The sequence below is a fragment of the Pseudophryne corroboree genome, chromosome 6, assembly GCF_028390025.1.
Source record: "Pseudophryne corroboree isolate aPseCor3 chromosome 6, aPseCor3.hap2, whole genome shotgun sequence".
Taxonomy (NCBI): Eukaryota; Metazoa; Chordata; class Amphibia; order Anura; family Myobatrachidae; genus Pseudophryne; species Pseudophryne corroboree.
In genome coordinates this window covers 364,165,743-364,192,198 of record NC_086449.1, presented here as the reverse complement: position 1 = coordinate 364,192,198, position 26,456 = coordinate 364,165,743, and the positions used below count along the sequence as shown (strand labels likewise).

Below are 26,456 nucleotides of genomic sequence, written 5' to 3'. Positions count from 1 at the left end.
TGTTTGAAAAATCCTGGGAAAACCCCAAAGAAAAAATTCCAGATCCCTAAAAGAATTCTCATTGCTTTCCCCTTCCCTGAAGAGGACAGGAAAAAGTGGGAAAACCCACCTATAGTAGACTCTTCTGTATCTAGGTTGTCTAAAAAGGTGGTTTTACCAGTCCCTGGTTCAACTGCCTAAAAGGAGCCTGCTGACCGCAAGATTGAGACTACGCTCAAATCACTATACACTGCTACAGGCGTGGCTTTAAGGCCCACTGTTACTTGTGCGTGGATTTCTAAAGCCATAGTAAAGTGGTCGGGCACATTACTAGAGGAATTGGATACTATGGCTAGGAGTGACATTGACTTGTTTTTACGTCACATACAGGATTCTGCAGGTTTCATGGTGGAGGCCATGAAGGACATTGGCCTGCTTAATGCTAGGGCTACAGCCATGGCAGTGTTGGCACGCAGAGGACTCTGGCTACCCCAATGGATTGCGGATGCAGAATCCAAGAAATGTGTGGAGAACCTACCCTTCACAGATCAGGCCCTGTTTGGGGATGCACTGGATGCGTGAATATCCACGGCAACTGCGGGTAAGTGGACCTTTATTCCCTCCGCTGCTCCACCGGCTCAGAAATCTTATCCTACTCCTTCACTGCAGTCCTTTCGGACCGCAAAATTTTAAAAATCCAAAGGCTCCCCCACTTCTTTAGAGGAGGTCGGGGAAAATCCAGAAAACCTCCACCAACAGGTTCCCAGGAACAGAAACCAGGTTCTGCTTCCTCAAAATCTTCAGCATGACTGTGGACCTCCCAGCCTGGAGATCTGGCAGGTCGGAGCGAGACTAAGATTTCAGTCACGTTTGGGCGTCATCGTGACTAGACCCCTGGGTAAGGGATATTGCTGCCCAGAGGTACAGACTGGGGTTTCAGGAAATCCCACCTCACAGATTCTTCAAATCAGGCTTACCAGCTTTGCTGACAGAAAGTACTATCCTACAGGAAGCCATTTAAAAGTTTGTATGAACAAATGTCATTGTTCCAGTTCCACCTCACCTAACAGACAAGGGTTATTACTCCAACATGTTTGTGGTTCTGAAATTGGCCGGTTCGGTAAGACCAGTATTGAATCTAAAGTCATTGAACCCCTACTTAAAGGTATTAAAATTCAAGATGGAGTCACTGAGAGCGGTGATCTCTGGTCTGGAGGAGGGGGGAATTCCTGGATATCAAGAATGCGTACCTTCACATGCCACCTCATCAGGCTTACCTACGGTTTGCACTACAGGACTGTCACTATCAGTTCCACACATTGCCATTTGGCCTCTCCACAGCACCAAGGGTATTCAACAAGGTCATGGCGGAGATGATGTTCCTCCTCCGCAAGCAGGGAGTGAACATAATTCCATATCTGGACGATCTACTGATAAAGGCATCTTCCAGGGAGAGACACTTACAGAGTATTGCTCTCTCGACTCAACTACTTCAGGGTCACGGGTGGATCCTGAACCTTCCAAAGTCACATTTGGAGCCGACAAGGAGACTGCCCTTCCTGGGGATGATTCTCGACACAGAAGTGCAGCGGGTGTTTCTACCGGTGGAGAAACCGTTGGTGATCCAATCAATGGTCCGGGATGTCCTGAGGCCAGCCCGGGTATCGGTTCATCAGTGCATTCACCTTCTGGGAAAGATGGTAGCCTCCTACGAGGCTCTACAGTACGGAAGATTTCATGCTCTGTCTTTCCAACTGGATCTCCTAGACAAGTGGTCGGGATCTCACCTACACATGCACCAGCGAATAAGTCTGTCCCGAAAGCAAGGATTTCACTCCTCTAGTGGCTCCAAACTTCTCACCTACATGAGGGACGGAGATTGGGGATTCAGAATTGAATTTTTCTAACCACGGATGCAAGTCTCAGAGGTTGGGGAGCAGTCACCAAAGGGGAGCATTTCCAAGGAAGATGGTCAAGTCAGGAAGCCATGCTTCCAGTCAACATCCTGGAACTAAGGGCCATATACAACGCCCTTCTTCAGGCATCGCATCTTCAAGATCAAGCCATTCAGGTTCAGTCGTACAACGTCACAGCGATGTCCTACGTAAACAGGCAGGGCAGAACGAAGAGCAGAGCTGCGGTTTCAGAAGTAACAAGAATCCTCCTTTGGGCAGAAAGACACGCGGTGGCATTGTCGGCGATCTTCATTCCGGGAGTGGACAACTGGAAAGCGGACTTCCTCAGCAGACACTCTCCATCCAGGAGAATGGGGCCTCCACCCGGAGGTATTCGCAGAGGTAACAAGCCGATGGGGCGTACCTCAGATAGACATGATGGCCTCTCGCCTCAACAAGAAGCTTCGGAGGTACTGTTCCAGGTCACGAGACCCACAAGAAGTGGGTAACTCCGTGGGTGTTCCAGTCAGTGTATGTGTTCCCTCCTCTTCCACTCATCCCAAGGATTCTCAAACTAATAAAAAGAACGAGAGTTCAGGCGATCCTCATTGCTCCAGACTGGCTTGGTACGTGGATCTTCTGGAATTACTGCTGGAGGATCAGAGGCCTCTTCCTCTTTGCGAGGACTTTCTACAACAGGGGCCGTTCGCCTATCAAGACTTACCGCTGCTACGTTTGACGGCATGGAGGTTGAACGCCAAATCTTAGCTCGAAAGGACCTTCCAAACAAGGTCATTACTACTCTGATCCAAGTTAGGAAGGGAGTAACGTCTAAGCGTTGCCATCGGATTTGGAAGAAGTATGTGTCTTGGTGTGAATCCAAGAGGTTTCCAACGGAGTTTCAACTAGGACGTTTTCCCCTCTTTCTGAAAGTGGGTGTGGATGTGGGCCTACTCTTGGGCTCCATAAAGGTCCAGATTTCGGCCTTGTCCATTTTCTTTCAGAAAGAATTGGCTGCTCTCCCTGAGGTTCAGACATTCTTGAAAGGAGTTCTGCACGTCCAACCCCCCTTTGTGCCTCCTACGGCACCATGGCATCTTAATATGGTGCTGCAGTTCCTGCAATCAGATTGGTTCGAACCTTTACAGGAGGTTGACGTGAAGTTTCTTACTTGGAAGGCGGTCACACTGTTTGCATTGTCATCTGCAAGACGTGTGTCGGAATTGTGGCCATTGTCACACAAGCCCCTACTTGATTTTCCATGAAGATAGAGCTGAGCTTAGAACGCGTCAACAATTTCTTCCGATGGTTGTATCGGCTTTTCATATCAACCAACCTACTGTGGTGTCGGTGGCTACTAACACCTCCATTACCTCAAAGTCCTTGGATGTTGTGCGGGCTTTGAAAATATATGTGAAGCGAACTTCTCGTCACAGGAAGTCGGATGCACTATTTGTCCTTTATAATCCCAACAAGATTGGGTGTCCTGCTTCTAAACAGACAATTTCTCGCTGGATCAAGCGCACTATCCAGCATGCATATTCTACGGCTGGACTGCCGTAAAGTGGGTTCTTCCTGGACGGCTGCCCGGGGTGTCTCGGCTCTTCTGCTTTGCCGAGCAGCTTCTTGGTCAGGGTCGAACACGTTTGTTAAGTTCTACAAGTTCGATACTTTGGCCTCTGAGGACCTAAAGTTTGGTCAGTCTGTTCTGCAAGAACCTCAGCACTCTCCCTCCCATACTGGGAGCTTTGGTACATCCCCATGGTACTAAATGGAACCCCAGCATCATCTAGGACGTAAGAGAAAATAGGATTTTATATACCTACCGGTAAATCCTTTTCTCGTAGTCCGTAGAGAATTCTGGGCGCCCGTCCAGTGCTTCGTATTCCTGCATTGTTACTTGGTTAAATATTTTTGGTTCAGCCGTTGCTGAATCATTTCATATTGGTTAGCTTGGCTTTTCTTTCGTTATGTGTGAGCTGTCGTGAATCTCACCACTATCTGTGTATTCCTTCTCTTGAAGTATGTCCGTCTCCTCGGGCACAGTTTCTAGACTGTCTGGTAGGAGGGGCATAGAGGGAGGGGCCAGCCCACACTATTAAACTCTTAAAGTGCCAGTGGCTCCTAGTGGACCCGTCTGTACCCCATGGTACTAAATGGAACCCCAGCATCCTCTACGGACTACGAGAAAAGGATTTACCGGTAGGTATATAAAATCCTATTTTCATAGACATGGGTCCAATACCTTTAATGAAGAGTTATCATGAAATTACAAAATCTGCTTCCTCCCCTCTCTGTGTGTCTATTTCATTTTCAGATTATGCTGTTGCACCTCATTACTGTTATGCCTTACTAATGGAATAATTTAGCAGCAGACGTACTTAACGGACATGCTATACAGCACATACGTAAGCATTCCAAAGGGATTTCCCACTTTAAAAAAACAAACTTCCCAATAATAGTAATTTGGTAGTGAATAAACAGAATTAACTTAATTTCACTTACGTCCTAGAGGATACTGGGCCCCATTTAGTACCATGGGGTATAGACAAGTCCTTTAGTAGCCATGGGCACTTTAAGAATTTGATAATGTGGGCTGGCTCCTCCCTCTATGCCCCTCCTACCAGACTCAGTTTAGAAACTGCACGGAGGAGCCGGTCACGCTGAAGGAAACTCCTGCAGAGTTTTCTGTATTTATTTTCTGTTTGCTATTTTTAGGCAGGGCTGGTTGGCACCAGCCTGCCTGCTTCGTGGGACTTAGGGGGGGAATGGCCCAACCTCTTTAAGGGTTAATGGTCCTGTTCCCTGCTGACAGGACAGTGAGCTCCTGGGGGAACTATTCACAAGCCCCACCAAGCGTACATTGCCGCAGCACGCAGCCAGCCCTAACAGAGCCAGAAGAATGAAGAGTGGTGAGTACTGAGCCGGCGTCCCGGTTAGCGGGGCGCCGGCCATTATGGCAGCATGAGGGTACGGAGATGCGTGGCTTCTAAACGGGGCAGAATGCGTCTCCAGACACAGTACACAACTGCTTCTCAGTACACAGTACCCAAACTGGCAAACACAGCCTTAAAATGGTTCTGCTCCATTTTAAGCACAAAAATTAACTCTGCCAGTATAGAAAAAATGGGAAGACCGTGTGCCATTGAAGGTGCGGGGCTTCACTATGAGAGGATCCAGCAGCTCCCCAGCTCCATTTTCCCTTTGCAGTGATCACAGAAGCTGACTGACGGACGCGCAGCTCCTCCAGTTTGACTCCAAATTACCTCAGCGGTACCAGTGGGTCATAGCAGAGGGGGGAGCGACTATTCGTGTATTAGGTCCCCTATCGGGGTACAGTCTGCGACCCACCTAAGCTTGGCATTAGCGGTAAGGGCTGGCTCCAAACTACTGTGTCAGTCGAAAAATATTGCAGTACAAACTACACACAGATGGCCTCCGCGCGCGTGCTTGCTCTGCCTTGCGTGCACCTATTCGCAGTTTGTGTATGGTCGCTCCCGCGGTCCTGCGTATTAGAGCATGGTATGAGTAATTACGGTAGTGTTTGTAATCGCATGGAAAAGCCATAAAAACACATTACATATTTAATCCAAATAGTGCACAATGTACACATAGTCTCCCTGCACCACACTAGTTTAAATGATATCAGAACAAAGGGATTCACCTTTACAGGATAGGAGGGGACAGAACTAGGTTATAAGGTGGTGTTTGGTATCCAGCTGTAGGGTATATTAAGGGCAATATTCCGGTGTAGGTTTGCAGAAGATCGCACGCTCCTGCGAATAGTTATGTATAGGAGCAGAATATAAATATTAACTGTACTTACTGTACACTTGGTATGCAGCGGGAACCCAGTGGAGACAATCTGCAAGTGCACCTGGAACAGACATCGCCCACCTATTCAAACCGACCTATGACCTCTCCTGTTCTGTAAATGACCATCCCTGTGTCCAATGGACAAAGATTACAGTATCCATTGTGTTAGGTTTTGGACTATTGTATGAAAAGCCAGTTGCATGCCTGGTCTCACAGACTCTGAAGGTCATCTCCCTTGATGACTGAGGACCGGCCGGGAAGCGCAGACGAAACCAAAAATGTATGTACCATTGACTGTAGCCATTTTTCTATTGTATTGTATTGTTGTTTATTGTAACCCCCTTTTCAGCAATTATATGTTGGTGTCGGAACCCAGCATCTTAAATACAAACTGGTGTCGTGTTTCTTTTCCCTTCTAAGGTTATAAGTGTATTTCAGTCACACGTGTAGCTGCTAAGTGCTCACGGAGTATCTTTGGGTGTGTACGCACTTGCGCGTGTACTTTGTACGGCCAGCGCGGCGTTTGTACGCAAAGTACGTACACGGTACCGGGCTTTGTACGCTAATGGTGTAAAAAGTACGTAGGCTAAGGATTGATTATAGCGGCCGCAGCGGCTCCATTTAAAGTGTATTGAAAGTGTCTTTTTAAAGTGTTGCTTTTAGTCCTGTAAGTAAATCAACGTTTACATGTGTCTCCCTGAAGGGCTCATTGTGGGTTACTTCTGCTTTACCTCTTCCTGTGTGTGTGTGTGCTGTCACACTTACATTGTCAGGCAAAGAGTGTGTTTTTTGTACAGCAGAGTGTTCCTCTTCACTACTGGGTACTCAGGGTTCACAGAATAGCGGGGCTGAACCTGAGTGGGTTAATTCTCTTAAAGGAATGATCTCCACTCTTTCTACAAAATTGTCCCGCAATGAGAAAGAGACACAATACTTAAAACAGACTGTGGATGAGTTTATGAACAGAGACGCAGTCCCCAAACGGCGTCTCAATCCCCTCCCAACTGGTACAGACTCGGGTCATTGTTCCAGTTCCACCACCTCTACAAAACAAGGGGTACTATTCCAACTTGTTCGTAGTACCAAAGCCGGACGGTTCGGTAAGACGAATTCTGAACCTCAAGTCTTTTAACCCGTACTTACGAATGTTCAAATTCAAGATGGAGTCTCTGAGAGCGGTTATTTCAGGTCTGTAGGAGGGGGAATTCCTAGTGTCTCTGGATATCAAGGATGCGTACCTTCACATTCCGATCTGGCCACCTAATCAGGCTTATTTCAGGTTTGCACTGCGGGACTGTCCCTACCAGTTCCAGGCCCTGCCATTTGGTCTCTCCACGGCACTGAGTATTCACCAAGATAATGGAAGAGATTATGTTTCTACTCCGCAAACAGGGAGTGAACATAATTCCGTACCTGGACGATCTCCTGATAAAAGCACCGTCCAGGGAAAGGTTGCTGGACAGTATTGCTTTCTCAACCATACTCCTCCAAAATCACGGGTGGATTCTGAACCTTCCGAAATCTCACCTAGAGCCAACACCGGATGCTCCCATTCCTGGGAATGATACTGGACACAGAGTCGCAAAAGGTGTTCCTTCCATTGGATAAGGCATTGGTAATCCAGTCAATGGTTCGGAATGTCCTGAAGCCAACCCGGGTGTCCGTGCATTCACCTTCTGGGGGAAATGGTGGCCTCTTACGAGGCAGTTCAATACGGAAGGTTTCACGCAAGACCCTTCCAGCTCGAGCTGTTGTACAAATGGTCCGGATCGCATCTTCACATGCACCAGAGGATCTGTCTGTCGCCAAAGGCCACAATCTCCCTTCTGTGGTGGCTACAGTCTTCTCAACTCGTTGCAGGATGGAGGTTCGGAATTCAGAACTGGATTCCATTAACCACACACGCTAGCCTCAGAGGTTGGGGAGCAGTCACTCAGGGGGTGCAGTTTCAGGGAAGATGGTCAAGTCAGGTAGTCATCCTTCCAATCAACATTCTGGAACTCGGGGCCATATACAACGCCCTTCTGCAGGCCTCACATCTTCAAGATCGGGCAATTCGGGTCCAGTCGGACAGTGTGACGGCAGTAACATACATAAACCGACAGGGCGGAACGAAAAGCAGAGCAGAGGGTCAAGAATTCTCCTCTGGGCAGAAAACGCTGTGGCATTGTCAGCGGTCTAAATTCCGCGAGTAGACAACAGGGAAGCGGACTTCCTCAGCAGACACGACCTGCACCTGGGGGAGTGGGGCCTTCACCCGGAAGTGTTCAGGTGATTGACAAGTCGATGGGGATATCCACAGATCGACATGATGGCCTCTCATCTCAACAAGAAGCTCAGGCGGAATTGTTCCAGATCGAGAGACCCACAGGAGGTGGCGATAAACTCCCTGACCACTTCATGGGTTCTATCAGATGGTGTATGTGTTTCCTTCACTTCCTCTGATCCCAAGAATTTTAAAACAAATAAAAAGGGAAAAGGTTGAAGCAATACTCATTTCTCCGAACTGGCCAAGAAGGGCCTGGTACGCAGACCTTCTGGAGACGCTCCTCGAAGATCTGTGGCCTCTACCTCTTCGCGAGGATCTCCTGCAACAGGGCCTGTTAATCTATCAGGACTTGCCGTGGCTACGTTTGACGGCATGGAAGTTGAAGGGCTGATTCTAGCCAGAAGAGGGATCCCTAATAAGGTTATCCCGACTATGATCCAAGCCAGGAAGGGGGTAACGTCTAAGCATTACCATACTGTTTGGAAGAAATAAGTCTCTTGGTGTGAGAGCAAAAATTATTCTGCGGTGGAATTTCATCTGGGGCGTTTCCTGGTTTTTGGGGTTGTTGTTTTTTGTTTTTGTTTTTTTTTTTCAGGCGTGGATGTGGGCCTGCATCTGGGCTCCATAAAAGTCCAGGTTTCGGCCTTGTCAATTTTTCTTTCAGAAACAATTGGCTTCCCTGAGGTCCAGACGTTCTTGAAAGGTGTTCTGCACATCCAACCTCCCTTTGTGCCTCCCATGGCACCTTGGGATCTCCATGTGGTGCTGCAGTTCCTCCAATCGGGATGGTTTAAACAGTTACAGGAGGTGGACATAAAATATCTTGCCTTGAAAACCGTCACATTGTTGGCCCTGGCTTCAGCAAGATGTGTGTCGGAGCTGGGGGCTTTGTCTCCCAAAAGTCCCTATTTAATTTTCCTTGAGGACAGAGCTGAACTCTGAACTCGTCAGCAATTTCTTCCTAAAGTGGTGTCCACATTTCACATCAACCAACCTATTGTGGTTCCAGTTGTCACCGACACCTCTGCTGCTTCATAATCTTTGGATGTTGTGAGGGCTTTGAAGGTGTATGTGAAAAGAACAGCTCGTCACAGAAAGACGTACTCGTTGTTTGTTCTTTATAATCCCAATAAGATTGGGTGTCCTGCTTCAAAGCAGACAATTTCACGCTGGATCAGACTTACTATCCAGCATGCTTATTCCACGGCAGGTTTGCAGATTCCAAACTCTGTACAGGTCCACTCTACAAGGACGGTGGGTTCCTCCTTGGCGGCTGCTCGGGGTGTCTCTGCTCTACAGCTCTGCCGAGCAGCTACTTGGTCGGGTTCGAACATGTTTGTTAAGTTCTACAAGTTCGATACTTTGGCCTCCTGGGGACCTTCAGTTTGGTCAATCAGTTCTGCAGGAACCTCAGCACTCTCCCATCCGGTTTGGGAGCTTTGGTATTTCCCCATGGTACTAAATGGATTCACGGTATCCCCTAGGACGTAGGAGAAAATAGGATTTCTCTTACGTCCTAGAGGATGCTGGGGACTCCGTAAGGACCATGGGGTATAGACGGGCTCCGCAGGAGACATGGGCACTCTAAAGACTTTAGAATGGGTGTGCACTGGCTCCTCCCTCTATGCCCCTTCTCCAGACCTCAGTTAGATCCTGTGCCCAGAGGAGACTGGGTGCACTGCAGGGGAGCTCTACTGAGTTTCTCTGAAAAATACTTTTTGTTAGGTTTTTTATTTTCAGGGAGCACTTCTGGCAACAGGCTCTCTGCATCGTGGGACACCATTAGCTCCAGAGGGTCGGAACGCAGGTCTCACCCTCGCCGTTCGTCCCGGAGCTGCGCCGCCGTCCTCCTCACAGAGCCGGAAGATAGAAGCCGGGTGAGTATTGAGAAGAAAGAGGACATCAAAGGCGGCAGAAGACTTCAGATCTTCACTGAGGTAACGCGCAGCGGTAACTATGCGCGCCATTGCTCCCACACATGCACACACAGCGGGCACTGTAAGGGTGAAGGGTGGGCGCCCTGGGCAGCAATATTAACCTCAAGGGACACTGGCATATGGATTAGATACTGCGGAGGCGGTATATTAAAAAAAACCCGCCCCAGTATAAAAAATTTGAGCGGGACCGAAGCCCGCCGCTGAGGGTGGAGTTCGATCCTCCAGCACTAACCAGCGCCATTTTCTCCACAGCACACTGCAGAGAAGCTGGCTCCCCGGACTCTCCCCTGCTGAACACTGTTACAGAGGGCAAAACAGAGGGTGGCACATTTAATTGGCGCAGTGAGTGTACTTATATATATATTTCTGTAAAAGCGCTGTACTAAATGGGATTTTATTCCGGTGGCGCTGGGTGTGTGCTGGCATACTCTGTCTCTCCAAAGGGCCTTATTGGGGGACTGTCTCCATATAGATATATCCCTGAGTGTGTGGGGGTGTCGGTACGTGTGTGTCGGCATGTCTGAAGCGGAAGGCTCATCTAGGGAGGAGGTGGAGCAGATGATTGTGGTGTCTCCGTCGGCAACGCCGACACCCGATTGGTTGGATATGTGGAATGTTTTTAATGCAAATGTGTCTTTATTACATAAGAGATTGGACAAAGCAGAGTCCAGGGATAAAACAGGGAGTCAATCCATGGCTTTGACTGTGTCACAGGGCCCTTCTGGGTCTCAGAAACGTCCACTGTCCCAAGTAGCAGACACTGATACCGACACGGATTCTGACTCCAGTGTCGACTACGATGATGCGAGGTTACACCCAAGGGTGGCCAAAAGTATTCATTATATGATTATTGCAATAAAAGATGTTTTGCATATCACAGATGACCCCTCTGTCCCTGACATGAGGGTATGCATGTTTAAAGAAAAGAAACCTGAGGTAACTTTTCCCCCATCTCATGAGCTGAATGAGTTATTTGAAAAAGCTTGGGAAACTCCAGACAAGAAACTGCAGATTCCCAAGAGAATTCTTACGGCGTATCCTTTCCCGGCGCAGGACAGGTTACGGTGGGAATCCTCACCCAAGGTGGATAAGGCTTTAACACGCTTGTCCAAAAAGGTGGCGCTACCATCCCCAGACACGGCAGCCCTCAAGGATCCTGCTGATCGCAGACAGGAGACTACCCTAAAATCAATGTATACACATACGGGTGCCTTGCTCAGACCGGCAATAGCGTCGGCTTGGGTTTGTAGCGCTGTAGCAGCTTGGGTAGATACCTTGTCAGCTGACATTGATACCATAGATAGGGATACCATTTTATTGACCTTGGCTCACATTAGAGACGCAGTTCAAGAGCCAACGCCATGGCGATTTCTGCTAGGCGAGCCCTGTGGACGCGCCAATGGACGGGTGATGCTGACTCAGTCATATGGAAGTTTTGCCTTACAAGGGTGAGGTTTTATTTGGGGAAGGTCTCGCGGACCTGGTTTCCCAGCTACCGCGGGTAAATCTACTTTTTTTTTTTACTTTTTATGTTCCCCCACAGCAAAAGAAAACACCACAATATCAGATGCAGTCCTTTCGGTCGCATAAGTCTAGAAGAAGTCGGGGCTCTTCCTTCCTCGCCAGAGGCAAGGGTAGAGGGAAAAGAATGCCTGCTACGGCTAGTTCCCAAGAGCAGAAGTCCTCCCTGGCTTCTACTAAATCCACCGCATGACGCTGGGGCTCCTCTGAGGGAGTCCGCGCCGGTGGGGACATGTCTTCGACTCTTCAGCCACGTCTGGGTTCAGTCATTGTATCCCAAGGCTACAAGCTGGAATTCGAATTCGAAGACATGCCTCCTCGCCGGTTTTTCAAATCGGCTTTACCAGCTTCTTCCCCAGAAAGGGAGATAGTTTTAGCTGCAATCCAAAAACTGTCTCAACAAGTGGTTGTTGAGGTTCCCCTAGTTCAACAGGGGTACTATTCAACCCTATTTGTGGTCCCGAAACCGGATGGCTCGGTCAGACCCATTCTAAATTTAAAATCCCTAAACCTGTACTTGAAAAGTTAAAATTCAAGATGGAATCGCTCCGGGCAGTTATCTCCAGCCTGGAAGGGGGGGGGATTTTATGGTGTCACTAGACATAAAGGATGCATACCTTCATGTCCCCATATCCCCCTCATCAGGCGTACCTTAGATTCGCTGTACAGGACTGTCATTACCAGTTTCAGACGTTGCCGTTTGGGCTTTCCACTGCCCCGAGGTTTTTCACCAAGGTAATGGCGGAAATGATGGTGCTCCTGCGCCGGCAGGGAGTCACAATTATCCCGTACTTGGACGATCTCCTGATAAAAGCGAGATTGAGAGATCAGTTGCTGAAAAGCGTGTCGCTCTCCCTGAGAGTGCTGCAGCAACATGGCTGGATTCTGAATCTACCCAAGTCACAGTTGGTTCCAACGACTCTGCTATCTTTCTTAGGCATGATTCTGGACACGGAACAAAAGAGGGTTTTTCTCCCGATGGAAAAAGCCCAGGAACTCCAGAACATGGTCAGAGACCTGTTAAAACCGAAAAGAGTGTCAGTCCATCAATGCACTCGAGTACTGGGAAAAATGGTGGCAACCTACGAGGCCATCCCCTTCGGCAGGTTTCATGCGAGGACATTTCAGTGGGACCTTCTGGACAAGTGGTCCGGGTCCCATCTTCAAATTCATCAGAAAATAAGCCTGTCCCCCAGGGCCAGGGTGTCTCTCCTGTGGTGGCTGCAGAGTGCTCATCTTCTAGAGCAGGGGTTCTCAAACTCTGTCCTCAGGACCCCACACAGTGCATGTTTTGCAGGTAACCCAGCAGGTGCACAGGTGTATTGATTACTCACACATTTTAAAAGGTCCACAGGTGGAGCTAATTATTTCACTTGCAATTCTGTGAGGAGACCTGCAAAACATGCACTGTGTGGGGTCCTGAGGACCGAGTTTGAGAACCTGTGTTCTAGAGGGTCGCAGGTTCGGCATTCAAGACTGGGTTCTGGTGACCACGGACGCGAGCCTCCGAGGATGGGGAGCAGTCACACAAGGAAGAAATTTTCAGGGAACATGGTCAAGCCAGGAGGCTTGTCTACACATCAACATACTGGAATTAAGGGCCATATACAACGGCCTACGACTAGCGGAGAACTACCGGTTCTGATTCAATCAGACGACGTCACAGCCGTGGCTCATGTAAACCGCCAAGGCGGGACAAAGAGCAGAGTGGCAATGGCGGAAGCCACACGGATTCTGCGCTGGGCGGAAAATCACGTAAGCGCTCTGTCAGCAGTCTTCATTCCGGGAGTGGACAACTGGGAAGTAGACTTCCTCAGCAGACACGATCTCCATCCAGGAGAGTGGGGACTTCATCAAGAAGTTTTTGCAGAGATAAGTCTTTGGGGACTTCCTCAAATAGACATGATGGCGTCACGCCTCAACAAGAAGCTTCGGAGGTATTGTGCCAGGTCAAGGGACCCTCAGGCAGTAGCGGTAGACGCCCTGGTGACACCATGGGTGTTTCAGTCGGTCTATGTATTCCCTCCTCTTCCTCTCCTCTCTAAAATATTGAGAATCATAAGAAGAAAAAGAGTGCAGACAATACTCATTGTTCCAGATTGGCCTCGAAAGTATTCAGATCTTCAGGAGATGCTCACAGAAGATCCATGGCCTCTTCCTCTCAGGGAGGACCTGTTACAGCAGGGGCCCTGCGTGTTCCAATACTTACCGCGGTTACGTTTCACGGCATGGCGGTTGAACACCGAATCCTAGCTGGAAAAGGTATTTCGGAGGAAATCATCCCTACTCTGATAAGGGCTAGGAAGAAGGTGACGGCGAAACATTATCACCGTATCTGGAGGAAGTATGTTTCTTGGTGTGAAGCCAAGAATGCTCCTACGGAAGATTTCCACCTGGGCCGTTTTCTCCACTTTTTACAGACAGGAGTGGATATGGGCCTGAAGTTAGGCTCCATTAAGGTACAGATTTCGGCCCGATCTATATTCTTTCAGAAGGAATTAACATAGAAACATAGAATTTGACCGCAGATAAGAACCACTTGGCCCATCTAGTCTGCCCCTTTTTTTTTTTTTTTTTATCCTTTAGGTAATCTCAACCCTTTTTGAACCTTAATTCTTTGTAAGGATATTCATATGCCTATCCCAAGCATGTTTAAATTGCTCTACAGTCTTAGCCTCTACCACCTCTGATGGGAGACTATTCCACTTATCCACTACCCTTTCTGTGAAGTAATTTTTCCTTAAATTTCCCCTGAACCTCCCCCCCCCCCCCCCCCCCTCCAGTTTCAGTGTATTTCCTCGAGTTCTAATATTTCTCTTCCTTTGAAGAATGTTTCCCTCCTGAACTTTAAAACCCTTGATATATTTGAAAGTTTCTATCATGTCCCCCCTTTCCCTTCTCTCCTCCAAACTATACATGTTAAGAGCTTTTAGCCTTTCCGGGTACATTTTGTGATGTAGGCCATGCACCATTTTAGTTGCCCTTCTTTGTACACTCTCTAATGTATTTATATCCTTCTGGAGATATGGTCTCCAGAACTGGACACGGTATTCCAGATGGGGCTGCACCAATGACCTATACAGTGGCATTATCACTTCATTTTTCCTACTACTGATTCCTCTCCCTATGCAACCAAGCATCTGACTTGCCTTTCTCATTGCTTTGTTGCATTGCTTTCCTGCCTTCAAGTCACTTGAAATAGTGACTCCTAAATCCCTTTCCTCCTCAGTAGTTTACATTATAGTACCCTTGATACTATATTTAGCCTTTGGGTTTTTGAGACCCAAGTGCATGATTTTGCATTTTTTAGCATTAAACTGTAAGTTGCCACGTTCTTGACCATTTCTCAAGCCTACCTAGGTCATCAATCATTTGTTTTACCCCTCCCGGTGTCTACCCTGTTGCATATCTTTGTAGCATCTGCAAAAAGGCATACCTTCCCTTCAATACCATCTGCAATGTCACCAACAAAGATATTAAAGAGAATTGGACCAAGTACAGATCCCTGGGGTACTCCACTGGTAACATTTCCCTCCATAGATTGCACTCCATTAACTACAACTGTCTATTTCCTATCCTGCAACCAGGTTCTTATCCATTTAACTGTTTTATAATCCACCCCCACGCTTTCAAGTTTATTTAGCAGTCTGCGATGTGGGACAGTGTCAAATGCCTTACTAAAGTCTAGATATGCTACATCTACAGCTCCCCCTTGATCTATTATTTTTGTCACAGAGTCAAAAAAGTCAATAAGATTTGTTTGGCATGATCTACCACCAGTAAATCTATGCTGTTTTGGATCCTGTAAATGGTTTGATTTAAGATATTCCACAACTCTTTCTTTTAGTTTTCCATTACTTTCCCCACTACTGATGTAAGGCTTACTGGTCTGTAGTTACTTGCTTCTTCCTTGCTTCCACTTTTGTGCAGTGGAACTACATTTGCTCTTTTCCAGTCCTCTGGATTAGCACCTGTATTTAGTGACTGGTTAAATAATTCTGCTAACGGTGTAACCAGCACATCTTTTAGCTCTTTGAGTATCCTTGGGTGTATCCCATCTGGTCCCATTGATTTATCCACTTTTAGTTGTGAAAGTTCTGTTAGGACCTTCTCCTTTGTAAATGTACTTTCAACTACCTTATTTTTATGAATGTCCTTGCAACTTAACTGTGGCCCCATCCCTTCTTCTGTAGTAAATACTGAGCAAAAATAATTATTTAGGTGATCTGCTATTGCCTTGTCACCCTCCACCAAATGCTCACTCTGTCTTAAGTCTTATTATTCCTCCATTTGATTTTCTCCTTTCACTTATATACTTAAAAAAAAGTTTTGCCCCCTTTATCTACTGACTGGGCCATTTTTTCCTCCGCTTCTGCCTTTGCACGTCTGATCACTTTCTTAGCATCCTTCCGTCTGTCAAGATATACCTCTTTGTCATTATTATTTTGAGTCTGTTTGTATTTCCTAAAAGCCATCTTTTTTGCTTTCACACTAGTTGATAGTTCTTTTGTGAACCACACTGGCTTCCTTTTCCTGGTGCTTTTCCTAACCCTTCTGATACAAAGATCAGTTGCACTTAGTATTGCACTTTTCAGTTTTTCCCACCTCTCCTGCACTCCTTCCAAGTTCCACCAGTCCGCCAATGAATCACTTAAACATCTCCCCATTTTTGCAAAATCAGCATTTCTAAAATCCAGCACCTTTGTTTTTCTGTGACAGGAGTTGGATCCTGTCTTTATACTAAACCATACTGCTTGATGATCACTGGATCCCAGGTGCTCACCCACATATATGTCGGATATCCTATCACCATTTGTAAGAATTAAATCTAATATTGAATCTTTGCGAGTGGGCTCCATCACCAATTGCTTGAGAGATGCTCCCTGTAAGGAATGTAGAAATTTGCCACTTGTAGCTGAACTTGCAAAAGACCCCTCCCAATTTACATCAGGTAAATTAAAGTCTCCCATGATTATGACTTCTCCCTTTTAAAGCCATTTTAGTGATGCCCAACAATAGGTTCCTGTCCAAATCCTGCCCCTGGCCTGGTGGTCTATAGATCACCCCAATGCGAATAACATCCTTCTCCCCGGTTTCTATGGTGACCCAAAGGGCCTCAGTTTTGTCTTCAATATTTTGTATTAAAGTAGCATTTATGCTTTTTTTCACATACATTGCTACCCCTCCTCCTATTCTTTCTATTCTATCCTTCCTAAATAAATTGTATCCTGGTATAGCTATGTCCCAGTCATGATTCTCATTGCACCATGACTCTGTAATTGCCACAAAATCCAGGTTATCCCTTGTCATTATCGCAATTAGCTCTGGAATTTTGTCTCCTAAGCTCCTAGCATTTGCACACATAGCTTTAAGAATTTTGCCTGTGCATTTGTTATTAGTAGCCATGTCCAGACTGTACAAAATAAATGACAAGTTTAAAGTTGAAATTACCTGTTTGGGGAAAAAAAATAAAAAAATAAAAAAATAAAAAAAAAATAAAAAAAAAAATATATAAATATATATATATATATATATATATATATATATATATATATATAATATAACGAAAGAGAAGTGGAGGGCGCAGGTATGAGTAAAAGATTCACAATTTCATTTATTTAGAAACAAATGCTCACATACATCTCAGCTTAAAATGTTGCGTTCCGTCCTTCACATAGCAGTCAAGCCACGGATCCGCTCTCTCACACAGCCGGTCTTCCGTCTCTTATCCGAGAAACGCCAGCAGTTGATTTTTCTCACCGGGACTGGGATCAGGTTGTGACCGTCTCTCACCAGCTCCACAGGCCACGCCCAACGCGTTTCGTCTACGGACTTCGTCAGGGGGTGTGGCTATGCATCATCTTACATTTCATTTATACCATCAGAAACACCTGTTTATTATAATCATCTGGGCCTATGCAATCTACAATAATTAAAAGCAACTGGACTAACCAATTATATACACACATATAGATACTAAAACCTTTATACGTTTCCAACACATTTGCTCCCAATTTGATTTCTTTACTAACAAGTTATCATATAGTTACCCGTATAACATTATTTCACAAATCATTGTTTATACAATAATTATCATATAAAAATACATTAACCAGCAGAGAAAATCTAAAAATGTAACAATATAAACACTATAAACAGTACAGATACTCCCAAAATTCGTACATTGACATATTATACCCTGAAAAGAGAGTGAAAAAAGTAATGAATACTAAATAGAATAAGCTGAATAGCATCCATAAAACGGAACATTAATTGGCAATAGATACTTCATAATAAATCCTTTCAATGGGTACCAGCACGCATAACCATTTAAAGATACTACTATTTGTCTCAAGCAGTTTTTTCTTATTAACCCATTCCAACCTACACTTCAATATACCATACAGAACTCAGCTCACAATGAGGCAAAGGGATCAATGATCCGACTACAGTGCCGCAAAGAGCGAGCTATCCACAGTACAACTAATGTAAGAAGGGGGTTATATCATAATTCTCGTTCAATCCTGATGGACTTATTGTTTCTAGCGCATGGATCCAAAAGACCTCCCTCTTACTAAGCTGTTTTAATATATCCCCCCCTCTCTCATCCAGCCTCACATGCTCCAATGCTTTGAAACTGAATTTATTTAAATCACCACCATTACACTTAAGAAAATGCCTCGGAACACTATGTTCCTGGCATTTATTCATAATACTTCTTGTGTGTTCTAACATCCGGATTTTTAACTGGCGCTTTGTTTTACCTATATAGCGTGCCCCACAGGCGCACTCCACCATATATATCACACAGGAGGTTTGACAGTTAATTATTTCTTTAATAACCCAATGCTTACTTTTATCCCTGTTCCAGATTTTCTTTCTTTCTTTACTCACAAAGGAACACATTTTGCATCTACCACAAGGAAAAAAACCAGTGGTTTTCTTCAACCAGGAATCATCTTTTATTCTTGGTAGATTACTAGGTGCCAGGGTACTTTTCAGGTTCCTTGCCTTTCTTAAAACAACCTGAGGTTTTTCTGGTAGCAACCCTTTGAGTACCGGATCTACTAACAGAACATCCCAATGTTTAGCAAGAATATTCTTAATCTCCCTACTTTTAACATTATAACCAGTGACAAATGGTATCAAAGTATTTGTACTTTCATTTTTATTTTTATATGACAGAAGACTATTTCTATCCGCCTTATCTGCTTTTTCCTTACATTTATCTATTAGGTGCAAAGGGTACTTCTTTTCCAGGAATCTATTTTTATATAATGCTATTTGTTGCTCATACATTACTCTATCTGTACAATTACGTCTCACCCTCAGGAACTGAGAGTAGGGTATATTCGAAATCCAGTTTTTATAATGGCAGCTATTGTAATGCACGTAATTATTACTGTCGACCTTTTTTATATATGTATAAGTACTAATAGTATTTCCCGGCTCCCATCCACCAGTGTCAATTACCAAGTCCAGGTACTCTATTTTCTCAGTTTGAAAGTTAGATGTAAATCTTAAATTAAGACCATTATCATTTAAATATAACATAAACGTGTCAAATTCATCTTTACTGCCCCTCCAAACCAATAGTATGTCATCTATATATCTATGGTACGTAACAAGTGATCCAGAAAAAGGGTTATTACTATATATTACCTCATTCTCCCATTTGCCTAAATACAAATTCGCTAGGCTCGGCGCATAGGGCGTCCCCATCGCGCTGCCACGCTGCTGTTTGAAGAACTGACCTTGAAATTTAAAAAAATTATTTTCAAGCACAAATTTTACACATTGGACCAGAAAAATCCTCATCTCTTCTGTAAGAGATAAATCCAGAGTGAGGAAGTGAGGACAACAACAAAAATTTTTTCAGAGAGGAGTGGGAAGGAGAGAGAGGTGGGGGCTGACAGGGATGGAGGATTCTGGCAGTCCGAAAGTGGGTCAAAAAAGGAAAATGCAAGAAGAACCAAGAGAGGGAAGAGAGGAGGTAAAGGAAAACAAACAAAGGAGGCCAAATTAGTAACAGGTATTTTCAATCTATCTGATCACAGATTAACTCCAAGCGAGATCAGATTGCTACAGAAAGGATTATCCTTTGCACCTAACAAAAATCCGAATAGTTTTGAACTGTTTATTGATGCAAATAAATTTATAAGAACACTGACGTTAAAACGTCATTTTGTAAAAAATAAAAGTGGTGTTATAAACAGTTCAAAAGAATCGGAGAATAAAACTGGCCTGAAAGTAGGATCAAACTACTATCCCCTTGAATCTAGAGGAAGTTACCTTGAGACCTTCTCAAAATTAGTGATGAGGGATTTTGATGAATTATGTAAGAATAATGAGAAGTATATGGACAACTTAGGAAGGGACGAGAGGAGTGCCATTAAGTCCTTAGAAAAGAATTTTGACTTAGTCATAAAAATGGCGGATAAGGGGGGGGGAGTAGTATTGATGAATAGAACCGATTATTTGGAGGAAGCTAATAGATTACTTAATGATGATATTACATACTCCAAATTAAAGATGGATCCAAGTGAGAAGGTACTTAATGAATTGAGGACATTATTAAATGTAGGGTTGCAGGATGGATGTATTAGTAATGAAGAGGTTAACTATGTGTACAACTTAAATCCAAGGGTGGCAATATTCTATTTTCTCCCAAAAATCCATAAGCGGCTTGAAAAGCCGCCGGGGAGACCAATAATATCGGGAATAGAGTCTGCCACATCTCGACTTTCCGAATTTGTTGATATACACATAAAAAAATATGTCCCCCAGTTAAAATCATATATACAGGATTCGACACATATATTAAGAATATTGAATAGTATGGAATGGGAAGAGGGTTTATGCTGGTGTACAATTGATGTTGAGTCATTGTACACCAGCATACCCCATAAAGAAGGATTGGAAGCAGTGTATCACTTCCTCACTCTGGATTTATCTCTTACAGAAGAGATGAGGATTTTTCTGGTCCAATGTGTAAAATTTGTGCTTGAAAATAATTTTTTTAAATTTCAAGGTCAGTTCTTCAAACAGCAGCGTGGCAGCGCGATGGGGACGCCCTATGCGCCGAGCCTAGCGAATTTGTATTTAGGCAAATGGGAGAATGAGGTAATATATAGTAATAACCCTTTTTCTGGATCACTTGTTACGTACCATAGATATATAGATGACATACTATTGGTTTGGAGGGGCAGTAAAGATGAATTTGACACGTTTATGTTATATTTAAATGATAATGGTCTTAATTTAAGATTTACATCTAACTTTCAAACTGAGAAAATAGAGTACCTGGACTTGGTAATTGACACTGGTGGATGGGAGCCGGGAAATACTATTAGTACTTATACATATATAAAAAAGGTCGACAGTAATAATTACGTGCATTACAATAGCTGCCATTATAAAAACTGGATTTCGAATATACCCTACTCTCAGTTCCTGAGGGTGAGACGTAATTGTACAGATAGAGTAATGTATGAGCAACAAATAGCATTATATAAAAATAGATTCCTGGAAAAGAAGTACCCTTTGCACCTAATAGATAAATGTAAGGAAAAAGCAGATAAGGCGGATAGAAATAGTCTTCTGTCATATAAAAATAAAAATGAAAGTACAAATACTTTGATACCATTTGTCACTGGTTATAATGTTAAAAGTAGGGAGATTAAGAATATTCTTGCTAAACATTGGGATGTTCTGTTAGTAGATCCGGTACTCAAAGGGTTGCTACCAGAAAAACCTCAGGTTGTTTTAAGAAAGGCAAGGAACCTGAAAAGTACCCTGGCACCTAGTAATCTACCAAGAATAAAAGATGATTCCTGGTTGAAGAAAACCACTGGTTTTTTTCCTTGTGGTAGATGCAAAATGTGTTCCTTTGTGAGTAAAGAAAGAAAGAAAATCTGGAACAGGGATAAAAGTAAGCATTGGGTTATTAAAGAAATAATTAACTGTCAAACCTCCTGTGTGATATATATGGTGGAGTGCGCCTGTGGGGCACGCTATATAGGTAAAACAAAGCGCCAGTTAAAAATCCGGATGTTAGAACACACAAGAAGTATTATGAATAAATGCCAGGAACATAGTGTTCCGAGGCATTTTCTTAAGTGTAATGGTGGTGATTTAAATAAATTCAGTTTCAAAGCATTGGAGCATGTGAGGCTGGATGAGAGAGGGGGGGATATATTAAAACAGCTTAGTAAGAGGGAGGTCTTTTGGATCCATGCGCTAGAAACAATAAGTCCATCAGGATTGAACGAGAATTATGATATAACCCCCTTCTTACATTAGTTGTACTGTGGATAGCTCGCTCTTTGCGGCACTGTAGTCGGATCATTGATCCCTTTGCCTCATTGTGAGCTGAGTTCTGTATGGTATATTGAAGTGTAGGTTGGAATGGGTTAATAAGAAAAAACTGCTTGAGACAAATAGTAGTATCTTTAAATGGTTATGCGTGCTGGTACCCATTGAAAGGATTTATTATGAAGTATCTATTGCCAATTAATGTTCCGTTTTATGGATGCTATTCAGCTTATTCTATTTAGTATTCATTACTTTTTTCACTCTCTTTTCAGGGTATAATATGTCAATGTACGAATTTTGGGAGTATCTGTACTGTTTATAGTGTTTATATTGTTACATTTTTAGATTTTCTCTGCTGGTTAATGTATTTTTATATGATAATTATTGTATAAACAATGATTTGTGAAATAATGTTATACGGGTAACTATATGATAACTTGTTAGTAAAGAAATCAAATTGGGAGCAAATGTGTTGGAAACGTATAAAGGTTTTAGTATCTATATGTGTGTATATAATTGGTTAGTCCAGTTGCTTTTAATTATTGTAGATTGCATAGGCCCAGATGATTATAATAAACAGGTGTTTCTGATGGTATAAATGAAATGTAAGATGATGCATAGCCACACCCCCTGACGAAGTCCGTAGACGAAACGCGTTGGGCGTGGCCTGTGGAGCTGGTGAGAGACGGTCACAACCTGATCCCAGTCCCGGTGAGAAAAATCAACTGCTGGCGTTTCTCGGATAAGAGACGGAAGACCGGCTGTGTGAGAGAGCGGATCCGTGGCTTGACTGCTATGTGAAGGACGGAACGCAACATTTTAAGCTGAGATGTATGTGAGCATTTGTTTCTAAATAAATGAAATTGTGAATCTTTTACTCATACCTGCGCCCTCCACTTCTCTTTCGTTACATGTGTATTGGAATTGGTGGTTACAATTCCTAAACGGAGGAAGCGGCAGCATACATCATTAAGAAAACGGGACATGGGACTTTTCAAATCTTTTATTGGATATGAGAAAAAGGAAAGTGTATCTACTGCGCAGCTCTTTTATTGAAATGCATATATATATATATATATATATATATATAATATTTTTTTTACTAATCAGGAATACACCTCCCTAAATGTAAAGATATAGTACACCTGACCACAATGATCAAAGGAGGTAAACACCAGAGAGCATGCAATAATAAGTTTCATTGTGCAACTTCCCCACACATGCAATGCCAATTACAAACCAATCATTACATCAAAAAACATACATGAGTTTGCATAAAAGAGAGCTGTAGTGAGCAGATTGGGGATGTCTTTTCATAGTGTAAAAAGACAGATAACATTGGTACAGGTGAGAATTCAGATGGTTTTGGTAAGCTATAGCCATAAATTTGAGTAGTTGCGGATGAAGTGGAAAGGTCTAGCAGCGTTCCGAACACAGATTTAAGTTCTAATTATGGGTTACTCAGGCTGGAGTAGTTTGATGTGTAGAGAAACTGGACTCACATTTGTTTGAAAGCTGTCCTTCAGTGGTCCAGATTGTGGATTGATTGTTGTCCTTCTGTTTTCCTTCGGTTTAACATCGGTGTAACGTCGAAATTATTTTTAAATTTGTAGTTATCCTTTGAATAATGTCCTTTGAAGTAATGGCCCACAAGCCTACGGCCTAAGCCTTCCTCATGCTCTTTAAGTAATGGACCAAGCATGTGAATACACTGATTACACCCAAACTCCAATGAACCCTCCCCCAGCAATGACTAATAATAAAAGTTTTAAGAAAACACGCGAACAAACCAACCGAGATTTATCACAGTCATGCCCTCATGCCTATACTCAGGAGATAACATGCCAATTTATCAATAGCAACCCATCATGTGCATAAGTAATCTAATATAAAAGCAGATGCCTTATGCCTATAGCAATACTATAATTCTTAACACCCAATTTGCTAATTACTATTTCAGTGCAATCAGTAGTGATAATCTGCAGCTCTCATTTACAATAAACCTAGACAAGTATATATTCACCAGCAGTTATGAGTGCAATGTTCTGCAGGAGGGTAGAAGATGGAATTACCAGCAGTTATTTGAGTGCAATGTTCTGCAGGAGTGTAGAAGATGGAATTACCTGTTGAAGAAAAGGAAGGAGGAGGAGTCACTTCACAATCCATATCAGTTGAAGAAGTGACCAATATATCTAATAACATCGGTGTAACGTCGAAATTATTTTTATAATTTGTAGTTATCCTTTGAATAATGTCCTTTGAAGTAATGGCCCACAAGCCTACGGCCTAAGCCTTCCTCATGCTCTTTAAGTAATTGGCTTCTCTCCCAGAGGTCCAGACTTTTGTAAAGGGAGTGCTGCACATCCAGCCTCCTTTTGTGCCCCCAGTGGCACCATGGGCCTTAACGTAGTGTTACAGTTCCTTAAGTCACACTGGTTTGAACCTCTTCAAACAGTTGAGTTAAAATTTCTCACTTGGAAAGTGGTCATGTTATTAGCCTTGGCATCTGCGAGGCAGGTGTCCGAATTGGCGGCTTTGTCTCACAAAAGCCCCTATCTGATTTTCCATGTGGATAGAGCAGAGTTGAGAACTCGTCCTCAATTTCTGCCTAAGGTGGTTTCATCGTTTCATATGAACCAACCTATTGTGGTGCCTGTGGCTACGGGGGACTTGGAGGATTCCAAGTCTCCTGATGTAGTCAGGGCCTTAAAAGTTTATGTAGCCAGGACGGCTCGGATTAGGAAAACAGAGGCACTGTTTGTCCTGTTTGCAGCCAACAAGGTTGGCGCCCCTGCTTCTAAGCAGACTATTGTCCGCTGGATCTGTAACACGATTCAGCAGGCTCATTCTACGGTTGGATTGCCGGTACCAAATTCGGTAAAGGCCCATTCCACTAGGAAGGTGGGCTCTTCTTGGGCGGCTGCCCGAGGTGTCTCGGCATTACAACTTTGACGAGCGGCTTCTTGGTCAGGTTCAAACACTTCTGCTAAATTCTACAAGTTTGATACCTTGGCTGAGGAGGACCTCATGTTTGCTCAATCGGTGCTGCAAAGTCATCCGCACTCTCCCGCCCGGTCTGGAGCTTTGGTATAATCCCCATGGTCCTTACGGAGTCCCCAGCATCCTCTAGGACGTAAGAGAAAATAAAATTTTAAACCTACCGGTAAATCTTTTTCTCCTAGTCCGTAGAGGATGCGGGGCGCCCGTCCCAGTGCGGACTAAATTCTGCAAGACTTGTATATAGTTTTTGCTTGCATAAGGGTTATGTTACAGTTTTGATCAGTCTTGGGCTTATGCTGTTTTGTTTCATACTGTTAACTGGTTCGTATATTCCATGTTATACGGTGTGGATGGTGTGGGCTGGTATGAATCTTGTCCTTAGATTAACAAAAATCCTTTTCTCGTACTGTCCGTCTCCTCTGGGCACAGTTTCTCTAACTGTGGTCTGGAGGCGGGGCATAGAGGGAGGAGCCAGTGCACACCCATTCTAAAGTCTTTAGAGTGCCCATGTCTCCTGCGGAGCCCGTCTATACCCCATGGTCCTTACGGAGTCCCCAGCATCCTCTACGGACTAGGAGAAAAAGATTTACCGGTAGGTTTAAAATCATATTTTTAATTACCCACTGGTAAATCCTTTTCTCATAGTCCGTAGGGGATACTGGGCGCCCGCCCGGTGTTTTGTTCTTCCTGTACTGTTACTTTAAGTATTCTGGTTTGGTTCAGCTGTTGCTGTTCCTGTTTTCAAGTAGGGTTAGCATAGCTATCCTCCTTGTTCTGTGTGTGCTGGTTCATATTCTCACCCCTTTCCTTATCTATATCCTTCTCTTAAAGTATGTCCGTCTCCTCGGGCACAGTTTCCTAGACTGAGTCTGGTAGGAGGGGCATAGAGGGAGGAGCCAGCCCACACTATCAAACTTCTATAGTGCCCATGGCTCCTAGTGGACCAGTCTATACCCCATGGTACTAAATGGATTCCCAGTATCCCCTACGGACTACGAGAAAAGGTTTTACTGGTAGGTAATTAAAATCCTATTTTAACAGGATCTTGTACTATCCTGTATCTGTGACCTCTTCTTTGGCACTGCTTAGCTCTCTCCTGATAGTACACTGCATAGCAGAGAAGTCTAGATACATCGCCACTAATTGTAAGGGAGATAATTTACTGAATATATTAAATCAAGTGCAAAACATCTTAAATGTGTAATGCTTACTGTTATGTACTTGGCCCCTAAACTGCTGAAGGTTTTCTCACCTTTGTGTTGACACCATTTTTTGAGACTCGTCCTCTGCCGTTTAGCTCTGTCAGGAGGATGAGCCCCACTTGGCCTTCACAGCAAAGGGGTTAAAGTGATTTACTCTTTTCAAATGTTTCACTTAACCTGTTATCTGTAATGTATACTGATGTCTTCATTTCCCACCATTATGTTCAAGTAGTTCTGCCTCATTATTCTATACTCTGGGCTATATTACACAATGTATGTCTAGAAAAAGAAGCAAATCTAGAGTTATGTCAAGACACTTACACCCCTTTCACACCGCAGCTTTAACCCGGTAAATTGCCGATTTTTAAGACTTCTAAAACGGTTCTAGCTGCGGTGTGAAAGGGCCACCTTGAATTTACCGTTTTCAAAATACCGGTATTTTGAAACGGTTAAAAAGCAGGGTCCTACACGGTTCAGACTCGTTTCATTATGCAGTGTGAAAGGCTCAAACGATATTTCCAAG

At 44.1% G+C, this 26,456-nt stretch overlaps 1 protein-coding gene across 3 annotated transcripts in view; it reads left to right on the top strand.

The window, feature by feature from the left end:
• The window catches only part of GTF3C6 (general transcription factor IIIC subunit 6), a 98,540-nt gene that overhangs the window by 43,527 nt on the left and 28,557 nt on the right, over positions 1-26,456 (top strand). Inside the window, exon 1 of one of the 3 annotated variants that reach the window (XM_063926685.1) lies at positions 4,218-4,282. The exons of the other annotated variants lie outside the window; for them this stretch is intronic. Within the exon in view, the coding sequence (XP_063782755.1) occupies positions 4,265-4,282 (18 nt within the window). The 5' untranslated portion in view covers positions 4,218-4,264. Of the gene's footprint in view, positions 1-4,217; positions 4,283-26,456 lie in introns of those variants that run through there. 3 annotated transcript variants of the gene reach the window in all.